The 23,086-nt window shown below is 36.6% G+C and overlaps 3 protein-coding genes across 3 annotated transcripts; 1 reads left to right on the top strand and 2 right to left on the bottom strand.

The window, feature by feature from the left end:
• On the top strand, window positions 7,716-12,533 carry LOC104706201. The gene is made up of 12 exons (XM_010422362.2): window positions 7,716-7,913; window positions 7,993-8,172; window positions 8,266-8,376; window positions 9,334-9,672; window positions 9,791-9,967; window positions 10,062-10,361; window positions 10,472-10,594; window positions 10,688-10,885; window positions 10,991-11,244; window positions 11,442-11,646; window positions 11,727-12,032; window positions 12,166-12,533. The coding sequence occupies exons 1-12, from the start codon at window positions 7,716-7,718 to the stop codon at window positions 12,454-12,456; spliced, it is 2,682 nt and encodes an 893-aa protein (XP_010420664.1). The 3' UTR covers window positions 12,457-12,533.
• Window positions 12,914-15,121, bottom strand: LOC104706202 (probable prolyl 4-hydroxylase 4). Its single transcript, XM_010422363.2, has 7 exons — window positions 14,849-15,121; window positions 14,693-14,750; window positions 14,501-14,605; window positions 13,984-14,041; window positions 13,706-13,881; window positions 13,548-13,617; window positions 12,914-13,447 (listed from the first exon to the last, which is right to left on the bottom strand). Exons 1-7 carry the CDS (start codon window positions 14,986-14,988, stop codon window positions 13,152-13,154), a joined length of 903 nt encoding a protein of 300 aa, XP_010420665.1. The 5' UTR covers window positions 14,989-15,121; the 3' UTR covers window positions 12,914-13,151.
• On the bottom strand, window positions 16,476-17,612 carry LOC104709222 (zinc finger BED domain-containing protein RICESLEEPER 2-like). The gene has a single exon (XM_010425871.1). It carries the CDS (start codon window positions 17,610-17,612, stop codon window positions 16,476-16,478), a length of 1,137 nt encoding a protein of 378 aa, XP_010424173.1.

Below are 23,086 nucleotides of genomic sequence, written 5' to 3' on the forward strand. Positions count from 1 at the left end.
CGTGTTAACGTTCGAGTCGTCGTCAAGCTCTTTTTGCATTCGTTGATTAATCCACCAAATAAAATAGTAGTAAAATGGCCTCACAAGCATTTTTGGGAAAAAAATCTAAACAAACTAATTTACTCACTCTGTCTCATTATATTTAGACACAGTGCAAAATAAATTAAGAAAGTTAACAAAATATCTTTCATAATCCCATCTTTTTAATTAGCAAGCAACTAATATTGTCTAGTTTTTATTATCTATAAGATCATTTCAAATGACTGGTTCCTAATGTTTCTTACTAGATTGATAATGTTGCATATACATCCGATTACCACATTGCGGATTAGACCATGATAATAAAAAAAACTTTTCAGCATGGATATGGTTTGATGTTTATTTGCCAGCTAGATCTTATCCAATGATGAAAGCAATAACAAAAACAATATGTATGCAAAAGGGTCGATGTATAATGTATAATTTCATCTTGGTGGAGACAGAATTTGAGTTGTTTAGTGATATAGACGTAAGCACTTTGGTTAATCAAAGTAATTATGAGTAATTCTTTCAATTAAACAACTTAAGTCAAGGAAAAAACTTTAAGAAAGAGAGATCTTTTTTCATACACTTACTATCATTATGGGCCAAAAAACTCAAGTAGGTTTTGACCAAACTGAATCATCAAACTCCAATAAAACAAAGCACGTTACCTTTTGGTGCACACGAATATTCTTCTATCAAGTTTTGTTTCTTCGGTATGTTGATTTACTATATATTTCTACCTCCTGAATTGATGTGTCTGCAGTACCATTGGACTGATCATACGAGTTTGAATAAAATTCATTGTTATGCAAGTATTTAAATTTGTGACAGCCAAACGATAATTAACAATATCAGATATATAAGAACTAGTAACATCTAATCATGAGTTGGACAAAACTTTTGATTTATCTTTATTTTGTATTCGAGAGTATGTACATATATCTAGTTTTCATAATGTAATAATCCGTACTTGAATTTTTAGAAATCCAAAATTTTGAGGTGATTCAGATTTTCAGAACATTTTATCAGATCAAAGCAAGATATTTAAAGTTAATTTTCCTTTTTTATTTATAGCTCCCAGCCTCCCACCTTTAGTTTGTAGTGATGCCAAGCATGCAAAGTTTATGTCCAACTCGATATTTTTCAATACATATTATAAATTCTCCATTATTGATGAAAGACTGAAAGAGATAATGTGGGGACCCCCATTCGACCTAGAAAACTTCAATTTTGCGAGCTACTTCTACTATCCCTTAAGCTCATTCCGATTCACATAATAAAGATTTAAGAGTAATAATTCAAATGAAAGTATTTTTTTCGTTTCAAATAGATTACATATAGTTGTCCGAAAAACTGAATGTTAAAATATCTGAATTATCGTACGGAATGACACCATGATACCGTTTTATCCGTTTATCTAAAGTTTTGGAACTTACCAGTTACCACAACCCTTTGGAGAAACTCCTTCAATATGTATTGGCATATCTCTCTGAAAGTTGAAACTATGATGGGAAATATCCACAAAATCATAAAGTTGGATCTTCCGATTTTGACTTCTAGCTTCTTCTTGTTCTTTTCTTTTTCTTTTCTTTGTTGCAACTTATCTTATTTATTTAGCTTACAAAAGTCGAATCTTCTTATTCATAATTATTCATGGTTACCCGCTATGAATATTTAAATGTATCAAGCGATGTATTTTCCAAGTGCTGTTCATGGTGGAAAGTTCCCGGCAGTTGTAGTGTCTTTCCTATCAAAGCGCAAAAATATATAGGTTTCTTAAACTTTGGAATTGATCTCAAATCGTCATCAAATATTAATCAAGTATGGTCTCGTAATTAAGATATATAGTAGAAGATTAAACATCTGACCTTAGAATACAACTTATGGAAATGATATATCATGTTACTAGAGTTTATAATCCAAAGTTTGACGAATGACGAGAAATAAAAATAATTTATATTCAACGAACTAGTGGTTGGCATACCTTCTCATGATGTAGTCCATACATACACGATTATTAACTCTTGGTCCCAAAAAAAAAAAAGAAGAACTCTTGGTCCCTTCACCATTTCACATTTATCACGTATCATAAGAAAATGGAATTTACGGCTCACTGGAATACTGTCGGACCTGATATGGTCAGTGCTATAATGGAATTTTACAACTCTGGTCAGCTCCTCAAGCAATAGAATGCTACATTGCTGACCTTGGTTCCAAAAACGCCTAATGCTTCAAGAATATCTGATTTCAGACCCATTGCTTGCTGTAACTCCATTTACAAGGTAATCTCGAAACTCCTTGCTAACCGTCTCAAAACCGTTCTACCTGATCTTATAACAAACACGCAATCAGCTTTCATCCCGGGAAGGTTGTTGGTTGAAAATGTGTTGTTAGCCACAGAGCTCGTGCAAGGGTACAACCAGAAAAATATCTCTACAAGAGGCATGTTGAAGGTGGATTTGGAAAAAGCTTTTGACTCAGTAGACTGGCAGTTCATCATCAATGTATTAAGGACCATGGCCTTCCCAGATCACTTTGTCAAACTCATCACTGTTTGCATAACCTCCCCCACGTTTTCGGTCTGTGTGAATGGTGAGAGCTGTGGGTACTTCAAAGGAGCCAAGGGCTTGAGGCAAGGAGACTCAATTTCCCCTTACCTGTTTACGATTGCAATGGAAGTCTTCACGCAAATGTTGATCACCAAATTCAGGTCCAACCACGTCGGATACCACCCTCAAGCGTCGAACCCCCGTGTGCCCCTGTTAGCATTCGCTGACGATATAATGGTCTTCTTTGATGGCCAAAAGGGTTCTCTGGAAAACATTTCATCAGTCCTGCAGCATTTCTCGGTTCTGTCTGGTTTATCAATGAACAAAGACAAGACAGAACTCTTCTTGGCAGGAGTGAACCAGGATGAAACCTTACAGTTTAATTCGCTTGGTTTCACCCTTGGTTCACTTCCTATCCGCTACCTTGGGTTGCCCCTGATGCATTGGAAACTACGGATCTCAGATTACAGACCTTTGTTGGACAAAATAACAGGCAAATTCTCTACTTGGTCTGCGAGGGCCCTGTCGTATGCAGGCAGAAAAGAGCTGATCTCATCTGTTATATATGGAGTCATTAATTTTTGGGCCTCAGCCTTCATTCTCCCAAAAGGATGTGTGAAAAGTATTGAGAGCCTTTGTGCTAGGTTTCTGTGGAGTGGTGATATCACTAAGCAGTCAAACGCTAAAGTCGCATGGTCATCTCTCTGCCTACCTAAGGAAGAAGGTGGTCTAGGCTTTCGGTGCATAGCTCAGTGGAACAAGACTCTTTGTCTTAAGCTTATTTGGAGATTGTTAACTGCTAGAGACTCCCTTTGGGCAAAGTGGCTGCAAAACAACAAGATCAAAGACGATGTGTTCTGGCAAATTGATGCAGAGAAGCAAACCTCCTGGACTTGGCGAGCAATCCTCCGACTGCGCCCTCTGGCTCTTCACTTTCTTCGTTGCAATGTGGGTAATGGAAGGATAGCAAGTTTCTGGTTTGATTGGTGGACTCCGCTAGGTCCCTTGCTGGACTACATGGGGCCAACGGGGCCTTCCCAATCAGGGGTTCCGCTAAACCAGACTGTGGCCCAAGCATGCTCTCATATTGGGTGGAAAATAAGATCAGCAAGATCAATTCAAGCGGAAGCTCTCCAAACTCACCTCACAACAGTTCCCTTGCCAACGTTATGCTCAGAGCCAGACTATTTCACTTGGAAAATTGAAGACTCGGAGCTGGAACAATTCAACACTTTGAAAACTTGGGAAATCATTCGCCCACGTCAACCTCCTCAGTCTTGGACCAGTCAAGTTTGGTTCAAAGGGGCTATTCCAAGACATGCATTCATGATGTGGCTTTTGCACCTCGACAGATTGCCAACTCGCACAAGATTGGTAAGCTGGGGTATGCAAATTGCTTCATCCTGTTGTATCTGTGGTAGGGATCCAGAAGACAGAGAGCATTTATTCCTCCGTTGTGATCTTAGTGAGGATCTGTGGACAGAGGTAACGCGGCGGCTAGGATATCGCCCATTTGTATTCCATACCTGGAACGCATTCTCAGCGTGGCTAGATGTCAAGGACTCCACATCCTCCTTAACTCTGCGGCGGATAGTGGCACAGGCAACCCTCTATGCTATCTGGACTGAGAGGAACGCAAGGCTTCACAACAATCAGTCAACCACATCGCACGTTCTTTTCAAGACCCTCGACAGGCAAATCCGAGATGCCGTCATCGCAAAGCATCATCGTAAGGACTTTAAGGATTCACTTCAAGAATGGCTAACTTTTGTGTAATCCTCCCTTAATTGTAAAGGGTTGTATTAGATCCCCTCTGTTTTTATTTTTTTGAGCAGGGGTTATCTAATGTTTCCAAGCTATTGTAAAATCTTACAATTGAGTTTCAGTAATGAAAATTCACAATTTTACAAAAAAAAAATAATAAGAAAATGACTTTCACTGCTTCATTCCAAAAATAAACCATTATATACTATAATTTTATCAATTTAATNAAAAAAAAAAAAAAAAAAAAAAAAAAAAAAAAAAAAAAAAAAAAGGAGAGCCATCCGCCATTGGTGGACTTCCCAACAAGAACCGATCAGTCACGTGATCTCGACGCCGTATTTTTCACGTGGTTATTGATTGAAGTCAACACTTTTAATTTCTTTTGGGTAAACTGTTGGAGAAAATGTAGTCAAACAAAAAATATGTCGGAGAGAATCTTTTAAATTAAAAATACACACTCATAACAAGTTTCGTTATTACGCATTTCCTTGTTTCCTCTCGTAATTTGATTCTAATTAAAAGTTTGTAGTATACATCTTTATAATCACAAGTTGTGTGATCTGTTCCTTTTGTTTATGGTCACTCTCTTTGATGACGGATCCGAATCTTTTTTTGTTTGACTTGGGGAAATAATATTTATAACAAAATGTGATCACAAGTTGGAAAATTTATAGTACTATCATTGACGAATCTATCCAATTTGTAACAAATATAAATATAGGCTATGATTCGTGATGGTTGTTACTTTTGGCTATAAAGACTTTAACTTTTAAATTTTAGCTGTAGGGAATTTTCGTTGTAGATGCTTTGACTGTACAAACTTTAATTGTTAAAATCTGATTGTTTACCAACAACTTTTAAAGTTGTAACTGTTATTTATTAATATTATTATTATTATATATTAATAATAAGTATAATTATGTCAAAAAATTAATTCATATATTAATTTAATGACAAAAATAAATTTTAACACATAAAATTTAAAGATCAAGCAGTTACTTTTATCATTGATATATATATATATATATTAATAATAAATATAAATTATGTTAGAAATGAACTAATGTAGAAACTTAATGACAAAATAAATATTATTTATGATAAAATAAAATTTTAAAATGTAAGTCAATCAAATATGAACAATTTTTTTCATAAACTCTTTATCACTATTATTAATGATGATAATGCAAATAAAAATAATAATTATTGAAATGGATCTTAAAAAGAAGAGAAAAAAAATAAGAATAATTAATTTATAAAAATAAAATAGTTAAAATATACATGTAAACTTGTGGAGAACTTGTAAATAGAATGGGAAAAGAACAAAATAAAGGTTTTATACTTTTTTTTATTTTAAAGCCTGGTTTTGATGCTTTAAAAAATTTGAGGAATCAACCAAGGAAAAAAAAATTTGGCTTTGAAAACTTAAAAAAAAAATAAAAGTAAAAAAAGTGTGATTGGTAAATAAATGACTGTTAAGGTTTTAATATTTTTTAAAGTCTTTAAAGTCACCTACCAATCAGGAATCAGGGCCATAGTTATAACTTAAGAAATTGATACACCACAAAAGCTATATCTTTGTTAAGATAGATACTTTTTAAAAAGGGTTTAAGCGTAGGCCTTGAGATAAAATACTTGATACTAGAAGAAATGCATACAAAAACACGAATGTTTTGAAAAAATGATCTTTATGATGAGTTCATGTGCTTCACCACAAATAACAATGGATTCTCTTTCTAATTCTGTGTTGATTTATTTATACCACAAAAATATTTATAGCTAGTTTTCACCATATACGACATAGATAGATAAGAAGAATATCTACAAATGTACATGTTATTTTAATCTTGTTTGAATTGTAAATGAAATCACGTTCGAATAAGAAATATAATACTACTATACTAATTATCAGAAAATAAAACAGACATGTTTCCCACGAAAGAAAAGGTAATATATGTTCGGGCACGCATGTTTCTTGCTCCCATTTGCTTTCTTGAATACACTTGAATGTTAGACAAACCAATTAAGCTAACAGAAAGGATGGATGGACGTATATAATAACTAACTCATTGATTGTTAGTTTTTAGTAGTGATGGACCCATCCTTTGTTTCATTTACATGTTTCTAAAATCTAGAGTTTCTCTAAATTCTCACTAAGAGTAAATGATCAATATCATGATATTACGTTTAATATCATTTTTTATTAATGAAATTACAAATAATATATAAAAATGAATAAATTATATTAGGACATGTGGCATTTGGGAGTCTAAACAAAATCTCATAGCATCTCCATTGGGGGTATCTAGTTAAAGTGATAGAGTGGTTCTTATTACCATAATCTATTAGTAGAAAACCACATCACACATGTCATTTAGTTGTTGGTTTGGTTTTCTAAATAAATGTAAATTTAATTTAATAATCAAAATCTATTAAAAAAAATTACTATTTGATTATTAAAATACCCATTAGAGTATTTTAACCAATAGACATGCTTTTATGGGGTTTAAGATAAAAATTCAGTTTTACTCTTTCATTTAAAAAAAAAAAATATTTATGCTAAGAAACTCACTTAATCTCTCTCAATTGGAGATATATTATAATGAAGAAAAGATTGAGAAACAGAAAGAATATTGACAGGATATTATAATAATAAGGGTAAAATAAAGACATCACCCCATAGTCATAAACTCATAATGAAGAACTAAAAGGGGCAGCAGCTAGGGGAACGTTGAAGACACATTCTAAACAAGTTGACTACTACAAGTTTTTCCTGTAATTTTTTTCATTTTAGAAACCTAATTTTTGATATCATTAACTTTTCTTTAATATCGATTCTGGTCCCTCTCGTTGCCAAAACTATTTCTCCTTTTTCTCTTCTCTGGCCTCTCTCGTCTCTCTCTTCATCTGCACGTCTGTTTTTCTTTTTTCTTCTTTTCCTGCCTAAACAAAGAACTGTTTATGTAAGCCACGGCTTTTATGTTTTCACTCTGCCCATAAAACCCAAGTTGAAGAAGACGCTGAGACTTGAGAGAAACAAGAAATGATTTCTTAGAAATCTAAAGACACCTAAGGAAATTTATCTTTCGCCATTTTGTTTTTTGTTCTCTAATTTGTGAGGCTTTGATGTAACAGTCTCTCTCTCTCCTTTGAGCTGATTCGTCACATCTCTATAAATAAAGAAACCACCTAACTCACTCTTTTTTTACCTAGTCGTTGCTTTTAGCTTTGATTCTAGTTCATGTAATGCTTTCTTGAATCTGAATCTTTTTGGTCGAAACAGATCTTGGGTTTGTCTCAGATTCAGGCAAGAAACAGAAAACTACCAAACTTCTCGTTCATCTTCTTCTTCTTCTTCTTCTTCTTCTTCTTTTGAAGATGTTGACGAGCCCAACTTTGAAGAGTTTATGGTTCTTGTTCATCACAGTCGTCACTATTCTTGGACTCTTAGGACAAAACCTCCCTTGTGTTTTGTCTAGCCCTCACCGTATTCTAGTGGATACAGATGTCGACACAGACGATTTGTTCGCTATACTCTACCTCCTAAAACTCAACAAGTCAGAATTCGATCTAGTCGTAAGTCCCTTTCTTTCTCAAACATCTCTCGATCGGCTCTTCAACTATCATTAGTTTAATGCTCTGTTTTCTGAAACAGGGGATTACATTGAGTGCAAATGCGTGGACAAACGCAGGACACGCAGTGAATCAAGTGTACGATTTATTGCACATGATGGGTCGTGACGATATCCCAGTTGGTGTAGGCGGCGAAGGTGGGATTCGTGACGACGGTACTATTCACTCTGACGTCGGTGGCTATTTTCCGATCATCGAACAGGTTCTCTTCTTATTCCTCTTTTTTATTTGTTTTCTTGAATCACTTTTTTGTATAACTTTTGTTTTGAAAATGTAAAAAAATTGATGTGTTTAGGGGATGACAACAGCAGGAGAATGCAGATATAGACAAGCCATTCCTAAAGGTCCTGGAGGCCTTCTCGACATAGACTCCAATTATGGATTTCGTAAACAGTTTCTTCCTCAGGTATTTATTTAAATTTTGACTTTTTTATACATATATGGAAAATTTACAAAGAAAACAAACACCTTTTTGTCAGTATTAAAAAAAACAATAACCCTAGAGTATAAATCCAAATAGAAGTATTATTTTTTATAAGAATTTCAGAAACGGAAAAAGATGGATTTGAAAAAAAAAATCCTGATTGTTTTTTTTGACATCATTTGACAAAATTCCTATTTTCAGAAATTGGTGTTTTTCATAATTAACGTAAATGCCAAAGGTATACAGTATATTACTTTTGAAGTTTTAACTTTTAACTAACCATTTTCTAAGAAACACATTAGTGTCTTCACCTAGATTTAACTATGTACTGATCGTTTTTAAACAAAAAAAAGAAAACTACACTGCTGATGGTATTAACTATACTAACTATAATAGTGTTGGTTATCTAAAGAACTATAATAGCTTCATTTTATATTTCTTATAGATCGCATGATCCCATCGCACCAACTAAGCTACTTTTAATAGCAACCACCATTTCGAATCTTTAATCAATTGTTTAAACATTGTGAAAGTGTTTTGTGACATTTGTGTTGGTATCTCTTCTGATACACGTGTCGTTAGAATCATAGTAATGGTGGAGACTGGATTCCAATAGAAGTAGCTGACTTTGCACATCCAAACACTTGTCGGTTACTAATGGGTTCCAGTACACTAGTGACACATATAATTGTAGGTTTAGGATCGGTGATCGGTCCTGTCGTGTGACATTTCACTTTACAGAAGAAACATATGATTAATAACTGTTTTTTTGTTTTTCTTCTTTATATATTATACAACTTTTTTTGTATATTTTTAGCTAAACAAAGTATAATATTAGTGTTGTTTTTTCTTTACCGCAAATTATTATTATTTGTTTAATATTAACTTAATAACTTTAACTTTAAAAAGACGTTTTTTGCGGTTGGTATATGAAAACAGGGGAACCGAAGATACACTCCTATCCGTCAACCAACGTCACAACAAGTGATCGCCCGCACAATTTCCAAAGGTCCAACCACCGTAATCCTCATCGGATCCCACACCAATTTCGCACTTTTCTTGATGTCATATCCTGAGCTGAAACACAACATCCAACACATTTACATCATGGGTGGTGGTGTCAGGTCACAAAACCCTACTGGCTGCTGTCCGGCTAACTCTACGGCCGCTGAATGTCAACCTCGACAGTGTGGAAACCGTGGAAACATGTTCACAGATTACTCAAGTAATCCTTACGCTGAATTCAACATCTTCTCTGATCCTTTCGCTGCTTACCAGGTTCGTTGTCCTACTCTTTAATCTTTATTTGTTTTGTTTATAATTTAATTATATATTAGTTTGCGATGTATTTTGCTTAGACTTTAAAAAAACAAGACTCGGTTTGTGTTTATTACAGGTGTTTCATTCAGGTGTTCCAGTGACTCTGGTTCCTCTAGATGCAACCAACACAATACCTATCAACAAGAAGTTCTTCGAAACATTCGAGAATAACCAGAGAACATACGAAGCTCAATACGTTTTCTTGTCTCTGAAAATCGCCAGAGACACTTGGTTCGACGATGAATTCTATAAGGTAACATTTATGAATCCATTTCCCCAAACTAATAAGTAAGGAATGATTTGAAAACGTTCTTCTCCTTAAAAACGTTTCTGGCGATATTCTCCAGAGCTACTTCATGTGGGATTCTTTCACGGCTGGTGTTGCAGTCTCAATCATGAGAAACTCTGGTAATAAGAACAACAAGAATGGTAAGAACGATTTCGCGGTGATGGAGTATATGAATATAACAGTTGTTACTTCAAACAAACCTTATGGAAAACCCGATGGCTCAAATCCATTTTTCGATAATAGAAGAACTCCAAAGTTTAACCTAACCCTTGGAGGAGTTCATAGTGGTCATGTTCAGACGGGTTTGCGAGATCCAACTTGCTTACCAAAAAGCGGAAAAGGACGAGGGAAGTGTAAGGTTTGTGTTTCCATAATACATATACCTTTTCTTTAGGGTTTCTGATCATTTGGTTTTGTTTCAGACTAAACAATACAATTTTTAACCTCTTATAAATGATTTAACATTAGGATGGCTACACTCAAGAGATCTCTGGATCTGATTCAGTTCGTGTTCTAGTCGCGACACGAGCTAAACCAAACATAAACATCAAAAGTAGACTTGACAGAGAGTTCTATGTTGATTTCCTGGACGTAAGTTTTCATAATCTCAGACAATTCTAACCTGGAAATAATTAGAGATAAAGTTTTTTTTTAATGTAATCAAATTGCTTACATAATGAACAGGTTTTGAATAGACCTGAAGAAACAGGGAGATATAACTTTTCATCTCAGTTTCCTTACTACAAAGAAGAATTGTTTAAACCAAATCTTAGCAAACCACTGCTAGGAAAGCCTGTTATTTTCGACATGGATATGAGCGCCGGTGATTTCCTCTCTCTTTTCTACCTCCTCAAAGTTCCGGTGGAGAAAATAGATTTGAAGGTATAACAAATAGCTTGAATACAACGATTTCTTATTACACAAGTAACTAGGTGAATATGTTGTTTTCTTCAATACCCTAACACCCACTCTTTCTTGACTCGCAAGGCTATAATTGTGAGCCCAAACGGTTGGGCTAATGCCGCAACAATCGACGTGGTCTATGATCTGCTTCATATGATGGGTCGAGACGACATTCCGGTCGGTCTGGGAGACATGTTGGCATTGAACCAATCCGACCCGATTTTCCCACCGGTGGGAGGTTGCAAGTACGTCAAGGCTGTTCCACGAGGCAGTGGCGGATTTCTGGATTCTGACACTCTCTACGGTCTTGCTCGTGACCTTCCGAGAAGCCCTCGCAGGTATGTTGTATGTGTGTGGTATATATATCAATAACCAATTGATGAGTGAAATGACCAATATCGGTTATGTATAATGTACATATATTATGTCCTCTCTTATTTTGGTGTGAAATTTTCTAAGATTGTGTTATTATTTATACAATGCTATGGTAGATCATTTTAAGCAAGATAGATATATCAACATATTATTTATGCAGATACACAGCGGAGAACTCAGTGGCACACGGAGCTCCGAGGGACACTGATAGACCTGAACTCCGACAACCTCAGGCACTCGAAGTTTGGCAAAATCTGAGCAAATCTGGTAATGGAGTGTCTATGATCACTGTACTAACCAATGGACCGTTGACTAGCTTAGCCAAGATCATCTCATCAGATAAAAAAGCATCCTCAATAATCAAGGTAAGAACTTCTTATATATACTTTCTCTGATAAATTCCATCAAGAACCTTGATTTAACTCAGATATGTTGCAAATTACAGGAAGTTTACATCGTGGGTGGACATATATACCCTGAGAAGTCAGACAAAGGGAACATATTCACTATTCCTTCGAACACATACGCTGAGTTCAATATGTTTCTTGATCCTTTAGCAGCTAAGACCGTTCTTGAATCCGATCTTAACATCACACTCATCCCTCTAGCAACCCAACGCAAGTTGAGTTCTCTCCAAACAATGCTTGATACACAGTATTCCTCGAGAAAAACACCCGAAGCTCGGTTTGTGAAACGGCTGCTTGCAAGAATGCAAGAGCTTCATCAGAAACACAGGAGATACACGCACATCGTAAAACCTCTCGTCCTTCTGTTTCATCTTATGGACAAAAACGTTTTATAATATAAACACACGCAAAGGCAAAAAATAACAATCAAGACCGTTAAGCATGGTTTTAAAACTAACCCTAATATTGTTGTTGCAGGACATGTTCTTAGGTGAAATTATTGGAGCAGTTTTCTTGGGAGGCGATCACGCTTCGTTGAAGCCGAAACTGCGAGATGAGCACATAAAAGTGATCGCTGATGGGGATGAATCGATAGATGGTAAGATATTGATTGATAAACTGCGTGGCAAACAAGTAAAGATACTCGAAAGAGTAGATCTGAGAGGCTTCTCTGAGAGTTTTGCTTCTAGACTCGATGACACGAAACAATCTGCAGTCGTTAGAAGCTTTGAAGAACAAAAGAAGAAATGGAGCACACCACCAAGCTGACTAAAAAACATGTTGGCATAGATTATGTACAAGAATAAATAAACCAGATTATATATTCTACTCAATTTTGTTTTTAACTGTTTTCTCTTAGTGTATCCTTTTTCTAGGATTCATCAAATTCCTGAAATCTTCAATTTAAATTCCAAAAAATTATGTTTGTGTAATAAATAATTAAGAAATACGGAGAAACAGAATAAAGATACTTCAAAGTGTAGAGTTGAGAGATCGTTATGAGAGTTTTGCTTCTAGACTCGATGATACGAAACAATCTGCAGTCATAGGAAGCTTTGAAGAACAAAGGAAGAGATGGACCACACCACCAAGTTGACAACTTACAGATGCAAACTGTTTAGTTCAATGCTTGATTTGGGAGAAACTCCAGTTAGTACAAAACTCTTTTCCAGAGACGCTCATCAACAACAATAAGTCAATAATACTGCCAAGACAGGACACTGGGTTGACAATACCAAGAAATTACACTTATATTAGAACCTATAAAGTATTTGACTGAATCTATGAGTTTACTGTTTACATATTCTTTTTTTCAGGATCATTTATAGTTTTACATCACTCCACGTACAACAAAGTTCATCAACGATAAGACAACAACTCTACAAGAAACAACAAAAGAAACTCCAAAAAGCAGAAAACTTTGAGAGTTTTGTGGCACAGAACAAGAAGAAGAAGAGGTAAAATTAACAAGCCTTACAACTTCGCCTGCAATAGCCAGGAAGCTCAGTAGTTCCAACCATGTACTCTGGGTTCTTTGTGCATTCCCCAAGAACTGCCCATCTCTCACAGCTCTCGTTCATATCCGTGCAGTTTCCACTTGGTGTCACAATCTTATCAAATGAGTCCACGTGGATCCACTTGGTCGCCGACCATTTCTCTCCTTCGATAACAGGGCACCCACCATGAAGGCTCAATGGGTCCGGGATTGCATCTGGATGGAGGTTGAAGAACAGCAAAGCATCCCCTTTCCTTGGTTTCACTGATAAAAACATTTACCCATACAGACACAAACGGTGTAAAACTTCTACTAACATCTTTTTAGGAAAAGAAGAATTATTATTATCAGTTTAGTTTCTCACCGGCGATTCCTCTTTTGGCACAATCAGAAAGGTCTTCTTTGTTTTCAGAGAGTACTCGGCGAGAAGGTACCTATAGAAATCAGATCTTTATAAGAGAGAATGACACAAAGAGTGATCTTTTGGGGGAATATTATGCACAAATAATTGATAGCACTAACCTCTGCATTAGGGAATACGGTTTCTCCACCTTTCGTCACATTGGATAGATACATGAGAACAGTTGCTATGCGGTGTCCACCACGGACAATGTTGACTTTGTCATGAAAGTAGTCAAAATGAGCATCGTATTTTTGACCGTGCTCGTATCTCAATACCTGAATGTCTTCCCCATTTTCTGTCAAAGTAAAGGACTTGATCAAAGTTACCTTCTGAAATCTTCCAAAAATTCAACATACATTGAGCTTTCAAGATTTTTCAATAATCTTATTAGTTGTACCTTTTGGAAGAAATGTCCAAGTGGAGATTTTATCTTCTATACCAGAAACAATGGCATCCTGTGATCCACAAAAGAAAACTTCAGGTGATAGAGTAACACATCACGGTAATCACAACATTACATATCTGAGTCCAGAAATTTTCATAATTGATTACCATTTACACACAAAAACATAACCTAGTGCGGAACAAATTAGTTAGCTAAGTAACAACCTAACAGAATTAAGAGGTCAATTTCCAACTTGGAAGATCCATCCTTCAAAGGATTAAAGTCACAGATCGGTTATGGAGCATAAGATGGTTTAGGTTAGAGTTGTAATCCACCAGACATTGGAGTTTGAACTATCAAAATCTATCATTTGCAGGATCAACATTTATCTACCCCAATTTAAGACCTAAGAAACACAACCTATTCCAAAATTGAACATGTCCAAAGGGAGAGATAGATCCAGTTTCTACTTCGAATTAGGGTTCTAAAGTAAGAAATAGGGAAGCAAACAAAGAGAAAAAAATTGAACCTTTCCTTTGGAGATAAACGTGCCAGAGCTGGTTCGAACCTCGCTGAATTTGCTTTCTCCACTATCATTATCAGCAACAGCAGATCTCTTCAGGCTCGCTTTTGCCTTTTTTTATTCAACACATCGAAATTTAGAATCTTTAACAGAGAAAACAAAACAAATAAAGTTTCCAAATTAAGCGAAAGAACTCACAAGGGAAACCATATGATCACATTCCAATTCCGTGAGAAACCCTTCATACACAAACGCCCTGAACAAAAAAAGTCAGAAAGATCGATTTTTTTTCAGAATTGTTAACATTTAAAGCTCGATTTTTCCCAAAATCACTAAAGGGTTTTGGAAGCAAACCTGGGTTTCGATGAAACCTGTCTAACTTTGGAAGGATAGATGAAGACGCTGGAGGAACTAATCAGGGAAGTGGAAGATTGAAGCAGGACGGAGAAGATAGCGAAGAACAACAGCAATAGTTTACGGCGAATCATCGACATCGCTTGGATCTGGGATGTACGAGAGTCGGTAGAAGGAAAGAGATCAGAAGATGGGACTAAAAATTTGATTTTTTGTGTTTTTTTTTTCCGGGAAAATAAAAGATGAGAGAAGCTTTTCTCGGAAAAGTGTTTTAACGGTGGTGACAACTTTATGCTCTGCCTAACGATATAACACGACAAAACGCACACGTGGTTTGCGTTTCGGTTAGAATNTTTTTTTTTTTTTTTTTTTTTTTTTTTTTTTTTTTTTTTTTTTTCTCTTTGTTCCGAACCGAACCGGTTCTTTTCGAATGCACCGGTCCAACTGTGATTAACAAACACTTCTACCATAAAATTGTGAAATTTTTTGAAAAATGTTATTAAATAAAAGTGTAATTTTGTGTTGGATATAAATATAAATGACCTGTCAACGTTGCTGTTATGAAGACGAAACAATTAATCACTTACTCGCCCTGGGCGTTCGGCGAGTTCGGATTTTTTGGGTCGAGTTGTTCGGTTAGTCTAATATTCGGTTATTGAAAATCTTCACCGAATAGATTCAAAATTGAATTCGGTTCGGGTCGGTCAATAGTCGGGTTAAACGGGTCGGTTACCTGATTTTATTTGTCTCCCGAGAACAACCGAACCTTGTATCAAATTTGGTTAATTTAACCTGAATAAGACATTTTCCTAAGTACAACCATACATAAGCTGTTAAGTTTCTGTACTGGTAACTTAAAGTTGTGTTGTGAGCTTAAAGCTACTAGTACAAACCAGTACAGACCATTACACACAATTACAGAAGCTGCTAAGCTAGTTTAATTACAAACCATTACATCAAGTGATCAACAAAAGGCTGTTAATTTGCATCAAAAGGTTCTCAAAAGGGCGGCTTCAAGGTCAGTATTGTTAAGGTTGCTTTCCGCATCAAAAAGGACAAAACACAGCTTCATAGTATGTATTATCCGATCCATTGTTAAGGCTGCTTTCCGCATCAAAAAGGACAAAAGTGCAGCTTCCTACCTACCTATGAACATCATAAGAAAGACTTGACAATATAAATCAAAAACAGAATCAAAACTTGACAATATTTAAAGTTTTATGTAACCAAATCATACCTGCCATGATATGAAGAATCATGGAACTGCAACCATTGAATTCCGAGAATCTACACAAGAAAACAAAAGAGAAGAGATTAGTTATAGACTTAAAGTTATGAAAAGATTTGAAATGATTAATAAAGAGTAAAGAGAGAAGTTAAACTTACCAAGAGATTCAAAAAATTCAACTTCTTCCAACATTGGGGCCAAGTTCGCTACTGCTGCTTCAACTTTATAGGAACACTTTAACCATTGTTGGGTGCACAGCAAAACCTCAACCATGTAAGGAGTTAAAGAACTCCGATACAAATCCAACACCCTCCCACTCATACTAAAAGCTGACTCTGAAGCAACAAATGAGGCTTGAATGGCTAGAACATCTCTAGCCATCTCGGACAAGATTGGAAACTAACAACTATTACGCCTCCACCAACTGAGTACATCGAAAGACATCCCCAACTTGTTTTCTACTCTTGGCTCATGTTTCTCGGTTAGATACATTTGTAACTCATTGCAGCTATCATCACTACTACTCAATCCAACCACCTTATGAAATATTGCTAGCATCCCCTCACAATCATCTTCATCATCAGAAATCTCAAAGTTTTCAGGCCGTACTTGCGAAGCTGTAAAATCTTCGATGTCTTTTGGTTTGCTCAGCTTGAAACTGTAATGATCATACAATTTCGAGAGTACACTTGAAACTTTGGCATTGAGGTGCCTACTCTCTACGGTGTCCCTACCATACAGCTGGTCAAAGCAAAGGGAAGCAAACTTCATCTTGTTTCGAGGATCGAATACACTGGCCACAATCACTAAAGGGTTCATGTTGTTTAGTCCATCCCAATACTTCTCAAACTTATCTCTCATGACATGTGCTTGCTTTCTGATATCCTCATCACGACTGGTACACTTACTCATCAGATTCCTCTCAATGTCAACAATTTCATTGTAACATAAAGAGGAAGTAACTGAATTAGAAGCATTGAATGTCAGAGTACACCGGTAAAATATCTTCAGGAACTTCACTAACTTTGATATTTCCTCCCATTCAGAAGAAGTGGGTGGCCCAACTCGTTTCATCTTTGTCTTCTCATCCTCTTCTTCAAAGTAATCGCAATACAACTTATCCTCAGCTTCCATCTTTTCAAAAGCCACCCTTAACTTCAAAGCAGAATTCAACATCAGATATGTTGAGTTCCAGCGTGTGACAACATCTAATGGCACATTGCCTCTACACAACTTTCCTGTGTCACACCTCAGTGCAAAAGATTTAAGCCTAGTGAAGGATGATCGGACATACTTCACTGCGTTCCTAACAGCAACAACATGATGCTTTGCTTTCTTCAAACCATCTCCAACAATCAGATTGAGGATATGTGCACAACAACGCATATGTAAATACTCACCATCTACAACTAATGATTCTTCTCCTCTCAGCCGTAACACATCCTTAAAAGAATCCAAAGCCTTGTCATTGTTCTTTGCATTATCAACTGTTACCGTAAATACCTTCTTAATTCCCCAATCATCTAAGCAGTCCATCAACTGCCCTGCTATGGTGTCTCCTTTATGATATGTGATTGGTTTGAAGCTAAGGATTCTCTTCTGCAACTCCTACTCAGTATTAATCCAGTGACCTGTGATCACCATGTAGCTGTAGGAAGTTGTAGGACACGTCCATATATCTGTAGTTAGAGAAACCCTTTGTTTCTCTACAATAAAATAGTACTTCAACGCTGCCTTCTCTTCCAGATACATCCCAACAATGTCTTTACTGCAAGTCCTTCTAGAAAATGGCTTATACATCGGCAAGATATTGAAGCAAAACCGCTTCCAACCCTCAGATTCTACAAATGACAAAGGCAACTCATTGACGACTACCATCTCATTAACAGATTTCCTAAACAGATGCAGATCATAGTTAATCACCTTCAAGTTCCCCTTATTATCACTACTTAGAACCTTCTGCTTCTCTTTTTCTACCCAATCCTTGTATTGTTTGCATCTATTGATATGACCTATCATCGGGCTAGTACTCACTGTCTTTGAATCACAAGCAATCTCGGCTCCACAATACTTACAGTAGCTCTTACTAGCTTCTTCATCTCTTTGAATGAAATGTTCCCAAACTGGAGCTCTCTTTGCATACTTCTTCCGTGGCTTGGGTGGCTTATCAGCACCAGATGGAGGTTTCAGACGTTTCTTCCCAGTTTCAACATTTGTGCCATGTTGTTCGGGTTGAAGTGTAGGTTCCCTCTCATTGTACTCTTCAGACATCTACAAATTCATTACAAAAAACCTTGAATTAACTCATAATAAGATTCGACAATTGAAGTTTAAAACCACACTAACATTCGACAATTGAACTTCTCTTCACATAACATTCGACTCCAAATCAGATTAATAAAAAATCAAACAAATTTCAGGAACCCTAAACAAATTAGAGAAATGGAAACCTAAACCATAAATTTATGAAATCGAATTCGATTTCATAAATTTAGGGTTTAGGTTTCAATTTCTTTTCACATAACATTCGACTCTAAAACAGATTAATAAACAATCAAACAAATCCTAGTAACTAGTAATAAGAACAGAGAAAGAGGATCGAAAGAGCTGACCTCTATGAACTTTTACTTTTCAATTGAGGTTGTAATCGACGACGATGAGTATGAGACTGAGAAGATGTAGAATTCAACAAGAAAAAGAGACGCAGTGAGAAAGTCGATCGGAAAAGATGGCTGAACTGATGAACTGCTACAACTTTGTCGGAATCGTCATTGTCGGGATCGAATGAGGTAGAGATGAAGGAGACAAAGTGAGATAAAACACGAGTTACTTAGGGTTAGGTTATTTATATATGGCAGTAGTATAGTTGTGGATAACCGATCGGTCCGATTACCGAACCGACCTAAACCGATATCCGAATCACAAAATCAATTGCGCCGTTCGGTTTGACAAGATCACTTCAGTTCTCGCCGATAACCGTAAAGGTCGGGTTAATCGGTTTGGTTTGAACGGTTTCTGCCGTTGTCCCAAGGCGATCACTTACTGTTTACTTGTCTGTATGCAGAGGCAATATGGAGATGTACCAATAGTACAATTGGCGGACAACTGCAATTTTTAAACGATATGGATGTTGCTCAACTATCAAAAACAAACACACCTCCCCACCACTACAAGACTTCTTCCTTTTTGGATGCTATGGAGGATATGAAAATCGAGAAATGATTTCATTTTTCAGAAAATAGACTAGCAACCACATACTATTGCTGATAAAGGGTTCCAAGATGTCAGTGAATGGACTGACGCTATGACTGCACAAACACAACCTACAACACAAGATAATGGGACAACTATAACTACTGCAAATCGACAATGGTCTCTACCACCTGAAAGATGGCTTAAATGCAATTTTGATAGTGGATTCATTCAAGGAAGAACTTTCACAACTACCGGATGGATAATATGAGACTCGTGTGGTAATGTGATCTTATCAGAAAGTGTTATACTTAAACAGTCCCATACTACCTTACAAGCAGAAGCTTTAGGTTTCCTGAATGCACTGCAAGAGGTTTATTACCGAGGTTATCATTATGTTTGGTTCGAAGGAGATAATTTAGAGCTTGTAACATTGATCAATAAACAAGGAGATCATCCACAGCTCGGTCCACTTCTATGTGATATCCGATTTTGGATGTCAAAACTTCCCCTATGTTCCCTGGAACAAGTACCTCGAGACAGGAATAAAGCAGCAGACAAGTTTTCTACTTATGCAAACACTATGTCAAGTACTTATCAAACATTTGATACCTTGCCTCAATGGCTGCTACAATGTTTGTAATACTCTAATCTTAATAAAGCAAGATGTTAAAAAATAATAATAATAATAATCAGAAAACTTTATATCTAATAAATTATTTTAATAGAACTATAAAATTACATTTATATGTACATACTGACGATGGACTCCACAATTCTTATTTTTGTAACATAAAAAAAGTTAATCGAATAAACTTTAAAATGGTGAAACTAATTTTGTGTTCAGATATTATAATTTTTGGATTAAGTTTTGTTTTCAAATACTTTTAATTATTATAAAACATTTATGAAATATAACATATGTAAATCAAATGAATGAGTAGAACGGACTATATATGTGCAAAGTAAAGACACTTTGATAGGGTTGAAGCTTTAATCTTTCATTTCTGCTTAACTTACAAGAGATAGTTTACAACCTTATTTATACTCAAAAACCATAAACCCTAGATATGTTCTGGACTAGTCTAGAGTGTTCCGCCAGATGTCATGATCCTCTTGAACAGGAAGGATCATGGGTGGCAAAACGGTTTGACAGCTTAATTGTCTCCGTACGGTCTTCGACAGGTTGTTTGCCTCGTCGTTTGTCTTCTTGTGAGAGAACCGTTGGAGAAGGAGGTTTAAGCTTGTTGGGCCTTATTTGGACAACTTGATTTGTCTTGTTGGGCTTCGATGACTTGGTTTGGCCCATTACTTCCTTTCCCAAAGTGCTGCCGTTTTGAGTGGGAACCAAAAACTCTTGTTTTGGTGTTGTTATTTTATCATCCCCCGTAAACTTTGTGTAGGCGGTAAGACAATGCCAAGTTTGAGTCTTAACCGAGCAAAGGCATCATAGGGAAGTGACTTGGTGAAAATATCAGTTGTCTGCATATGACCAGGGATGTGTTTCACTGCTAATGTCATTAAAGCAACGCGTTCTCGAACATAATGGTGATCAATGTCGAAATGCTTCGTCCGTGAGTGAAAAGGCGGATTGACTGTTAAGTAGATTTCCGAGAGGTTGTCGCAGTATAACTCTGGAGTTGTGTGCAGAGGAACATTCAAGTCTCGTAGGACAGAGCTCATCCACTTGATTTCAGATGTTGTTTCAGACATACTTTTGTACTCTGCTTCAGTGGAGCTTTTTGAGACAGTCGGCTGCTTCTTCGATGACCAAGAGATTAGGTTTGGCCCCATAAATCCCCATAAATGTACAATAACCACCAACAGACCGTCTTGTGACTTTGCAGTTGGCATAATCACTGCACTGTACGCAGTGAGAGCATTATCATCGTAATCACTGTCACTATAAGCACTGATAGTAGAGTCACCATTTCATATGTAAGTTATCCCCATTGTGATGGTTCCTTTGACATAACGCATAATGCATTTGAGCAGATGAAAGTCAGAGGTAGTTGGTTTATGCATCTTCTGGCAGACGTAGTTTATTGCGAACTGAATGTCTGGCCGTGTTAGCGTTAGGTATTGCAGCTTACCAGCCAAACTACGAAAATAGATTGGCTCCGGGAACTCTGTTTGTTGGTCTGGTACTTTGTCGAGTTCCAGTGGCAAAGGCATTGGCATCGACGCACAATTCTCCATCTAAGCTGCAATTAAGAGGTTTTCTGCATACTTTTGCTGAGACATAAACATACCATCAGGGAAGTATTGTAATTGTATACCAAGGAAATAGTGTGCTCTACCCAAGTCCTTCATGCGAAACTGTTTACTGAGTTCAGCCAGAAGGTGAGTTAGCGTGTGAAAGTTGCTACCAGTGATGATCATGTCATCGACATAAAGCAACAGGAAAATCATGTCATTGTTGTGTGAGTAAACAAAGAGGGATGGATCCCAGAGACTGGAAATAAAGCCAAACTCCAAGAGAAAGTAACTAAACTTGTCATACCAAACTCTAGGAGATTGTTTTAGGCCATATAGAGACTTGTGAAGAAGACACACATGATCTGGCTTATCTTTGTCAACAAACCCAGCTGGCTGCTTTATGTAAACTCTTTCTTCAAGGTCGCCAAGGAGAAATGCGTTTTTAACATCCATTTGTTTCAATTCCCAGTTGTTAATGACTGCAACATGAAATACCATTCTCACTGTAGGAGTCCTAACCAAAGGACTATAGGTTTCCAAGTAATATATTCATTCTTCTTGATCGTAGCCCTTTGCCACCAGTCGTGCTTTTAACTTATCTAACGTACCATCAGCATTTAACTTGGTACGAAAAACCCACTTGTTTCCTAAAACATTCATGTCAGGTTCTAGAGGTACTAGTGACCAAGTATTCACTTCCTTGCAAGTATGCATTTCTTCTCCCATTGCTCCTGTCAAGCCTGCATCTTTTAAGGTTGTTGCAACAGTTTTTGGTTCAGGATAGGAAACCTTATGAGACATAAGAGCGTATCTTGGATTGGGCTTACGGATTCCATCTTTTCCTCTGGTGATCATTGGATGGTTGTTAACCGTAGGAGTAGTCTGTTCTTCATCATCATCGCTATCAGTTAATTCAGACATCATTGGAGTACTTGACTGTGACTGAGAAATTCTGTCGCCTATAGAAGCAGGATCAATGCCTGTCATACGCTCAGAACATTCCTCATTCACAAGAGTACTAGAGACATCGTGAACTAGTGTTTTGTTTGGAAATGGTGATGCATTCAAACCTGATTATGGAACAGAATGCATTGGACTTGTGGTAGATGGTATAAAACTTTTGTGCCAGGCAGATAACAATGGAGTCACCTTTTTTGGATGTAAATCTCTGTAGATTGTTGAATAAGGATAAGCAGATTCATCAAAGATTACATGTCTACTGATGTAGACTCTTCCAATGGGAGGATAAAGGCATCAATATCCCTTGTACTTGTCATTGTAGCCGAGAAATACACACTGCAACGACTTTGGATCCAATTTTGTGGAGGCATAATCTCTTAATGTTGGAAAACATGCACAACCAAATGATCTTAGTGCAGTGTAGGTAGCCTTTTCTTGTGTAGTTGTTCATATGGTGAGACTGAATTGAGCAGTGTTGACGTCGGCAAGAGATTGATCAAGAAGTTGACTGTAAAGAAGGCTTTGACCCAGTACTTGAGAGGAAGTTTACTTTGAAACAACATTGACATGCCTAATTCAGTAACATGTATGTGCTTTCATTCAGCTAGACCATTTTGCTGAGGTGTGTGAGGACAGGAGATAAACTGTTGTATACCACT

Source organism: Camelina sativa, chromosome 8 (genome assembly GCF_000633955.1).
Source record: "Camelina sativa cultivar DH55 chromosome 8, Cs, whole genome shotgun sequence".
In the NCBI taxonomy this organism is placed as follows: Eukaryota; Viridiplantae; Streptophyta; class Magnoliopsida; order Brassicales; family Brassicaceae; genus Camelina; species Camelina sativa.

What these genes read in the sequence shown, in the direction of transcription:
- LOC104706201 (XM_010422362.2), top strand. Translation starts at nt 7,716, where the DNA reads ATGTTGACGAGCCCAACTTTGAAGAGTTTATGGTTCTTGTTCATCACA. An exon ending in ATCCTTTCGCTGCTTACCAG is followed by an intron (nt 9,673 to 9,790) that starts GTTCGTTGTCCT and finishes TGTTTATTACAG; the next exon opens with GTGTTTCATTCAGGTGTTCC. An exon ending in TCTATGTTGATTTCCTGGAC is followed by an intron (nt 10,595 to 10,687) that starts GTAAGTTTTCAT and finishes CATAATGAACAG; the next exon opens with GTTTTGAATAGACCTGAAGA.
- LOC104706202 (XM_010422363.2), bottom strand. Translation starts at nt 14,988, where the DNA reads ATGTCGATGATTCGCCGTAAACTATTGCTGTTGTTCTTCGCTATCTTC. An exon ending in CGTTTATCTCCAAAGGAAAG is followed by an intron (nt 14,042 to 14,500) that starts GTTCAATTTTTT and finishes TGTGGATCACAG; the next exon opens with GATGCCATTGTTTCTGGTAT. An exon ending in TTGGACATTTCTTCCAAAAG is followed by an intron (nt 13,882 to 13,983) that starts GTACAACTAATA and finishes TTACTTTGACAG; the next exon opens with AAAATGGGGAAGACATTCAG.
- LOC104709222 (XM_010425871.1), bottom strand. Translation starts at nt 17,612, where the DNA reads ATGGACTGCTTAGATGATTGGGGAATTAAGAAGGTATTTACGGTAACA.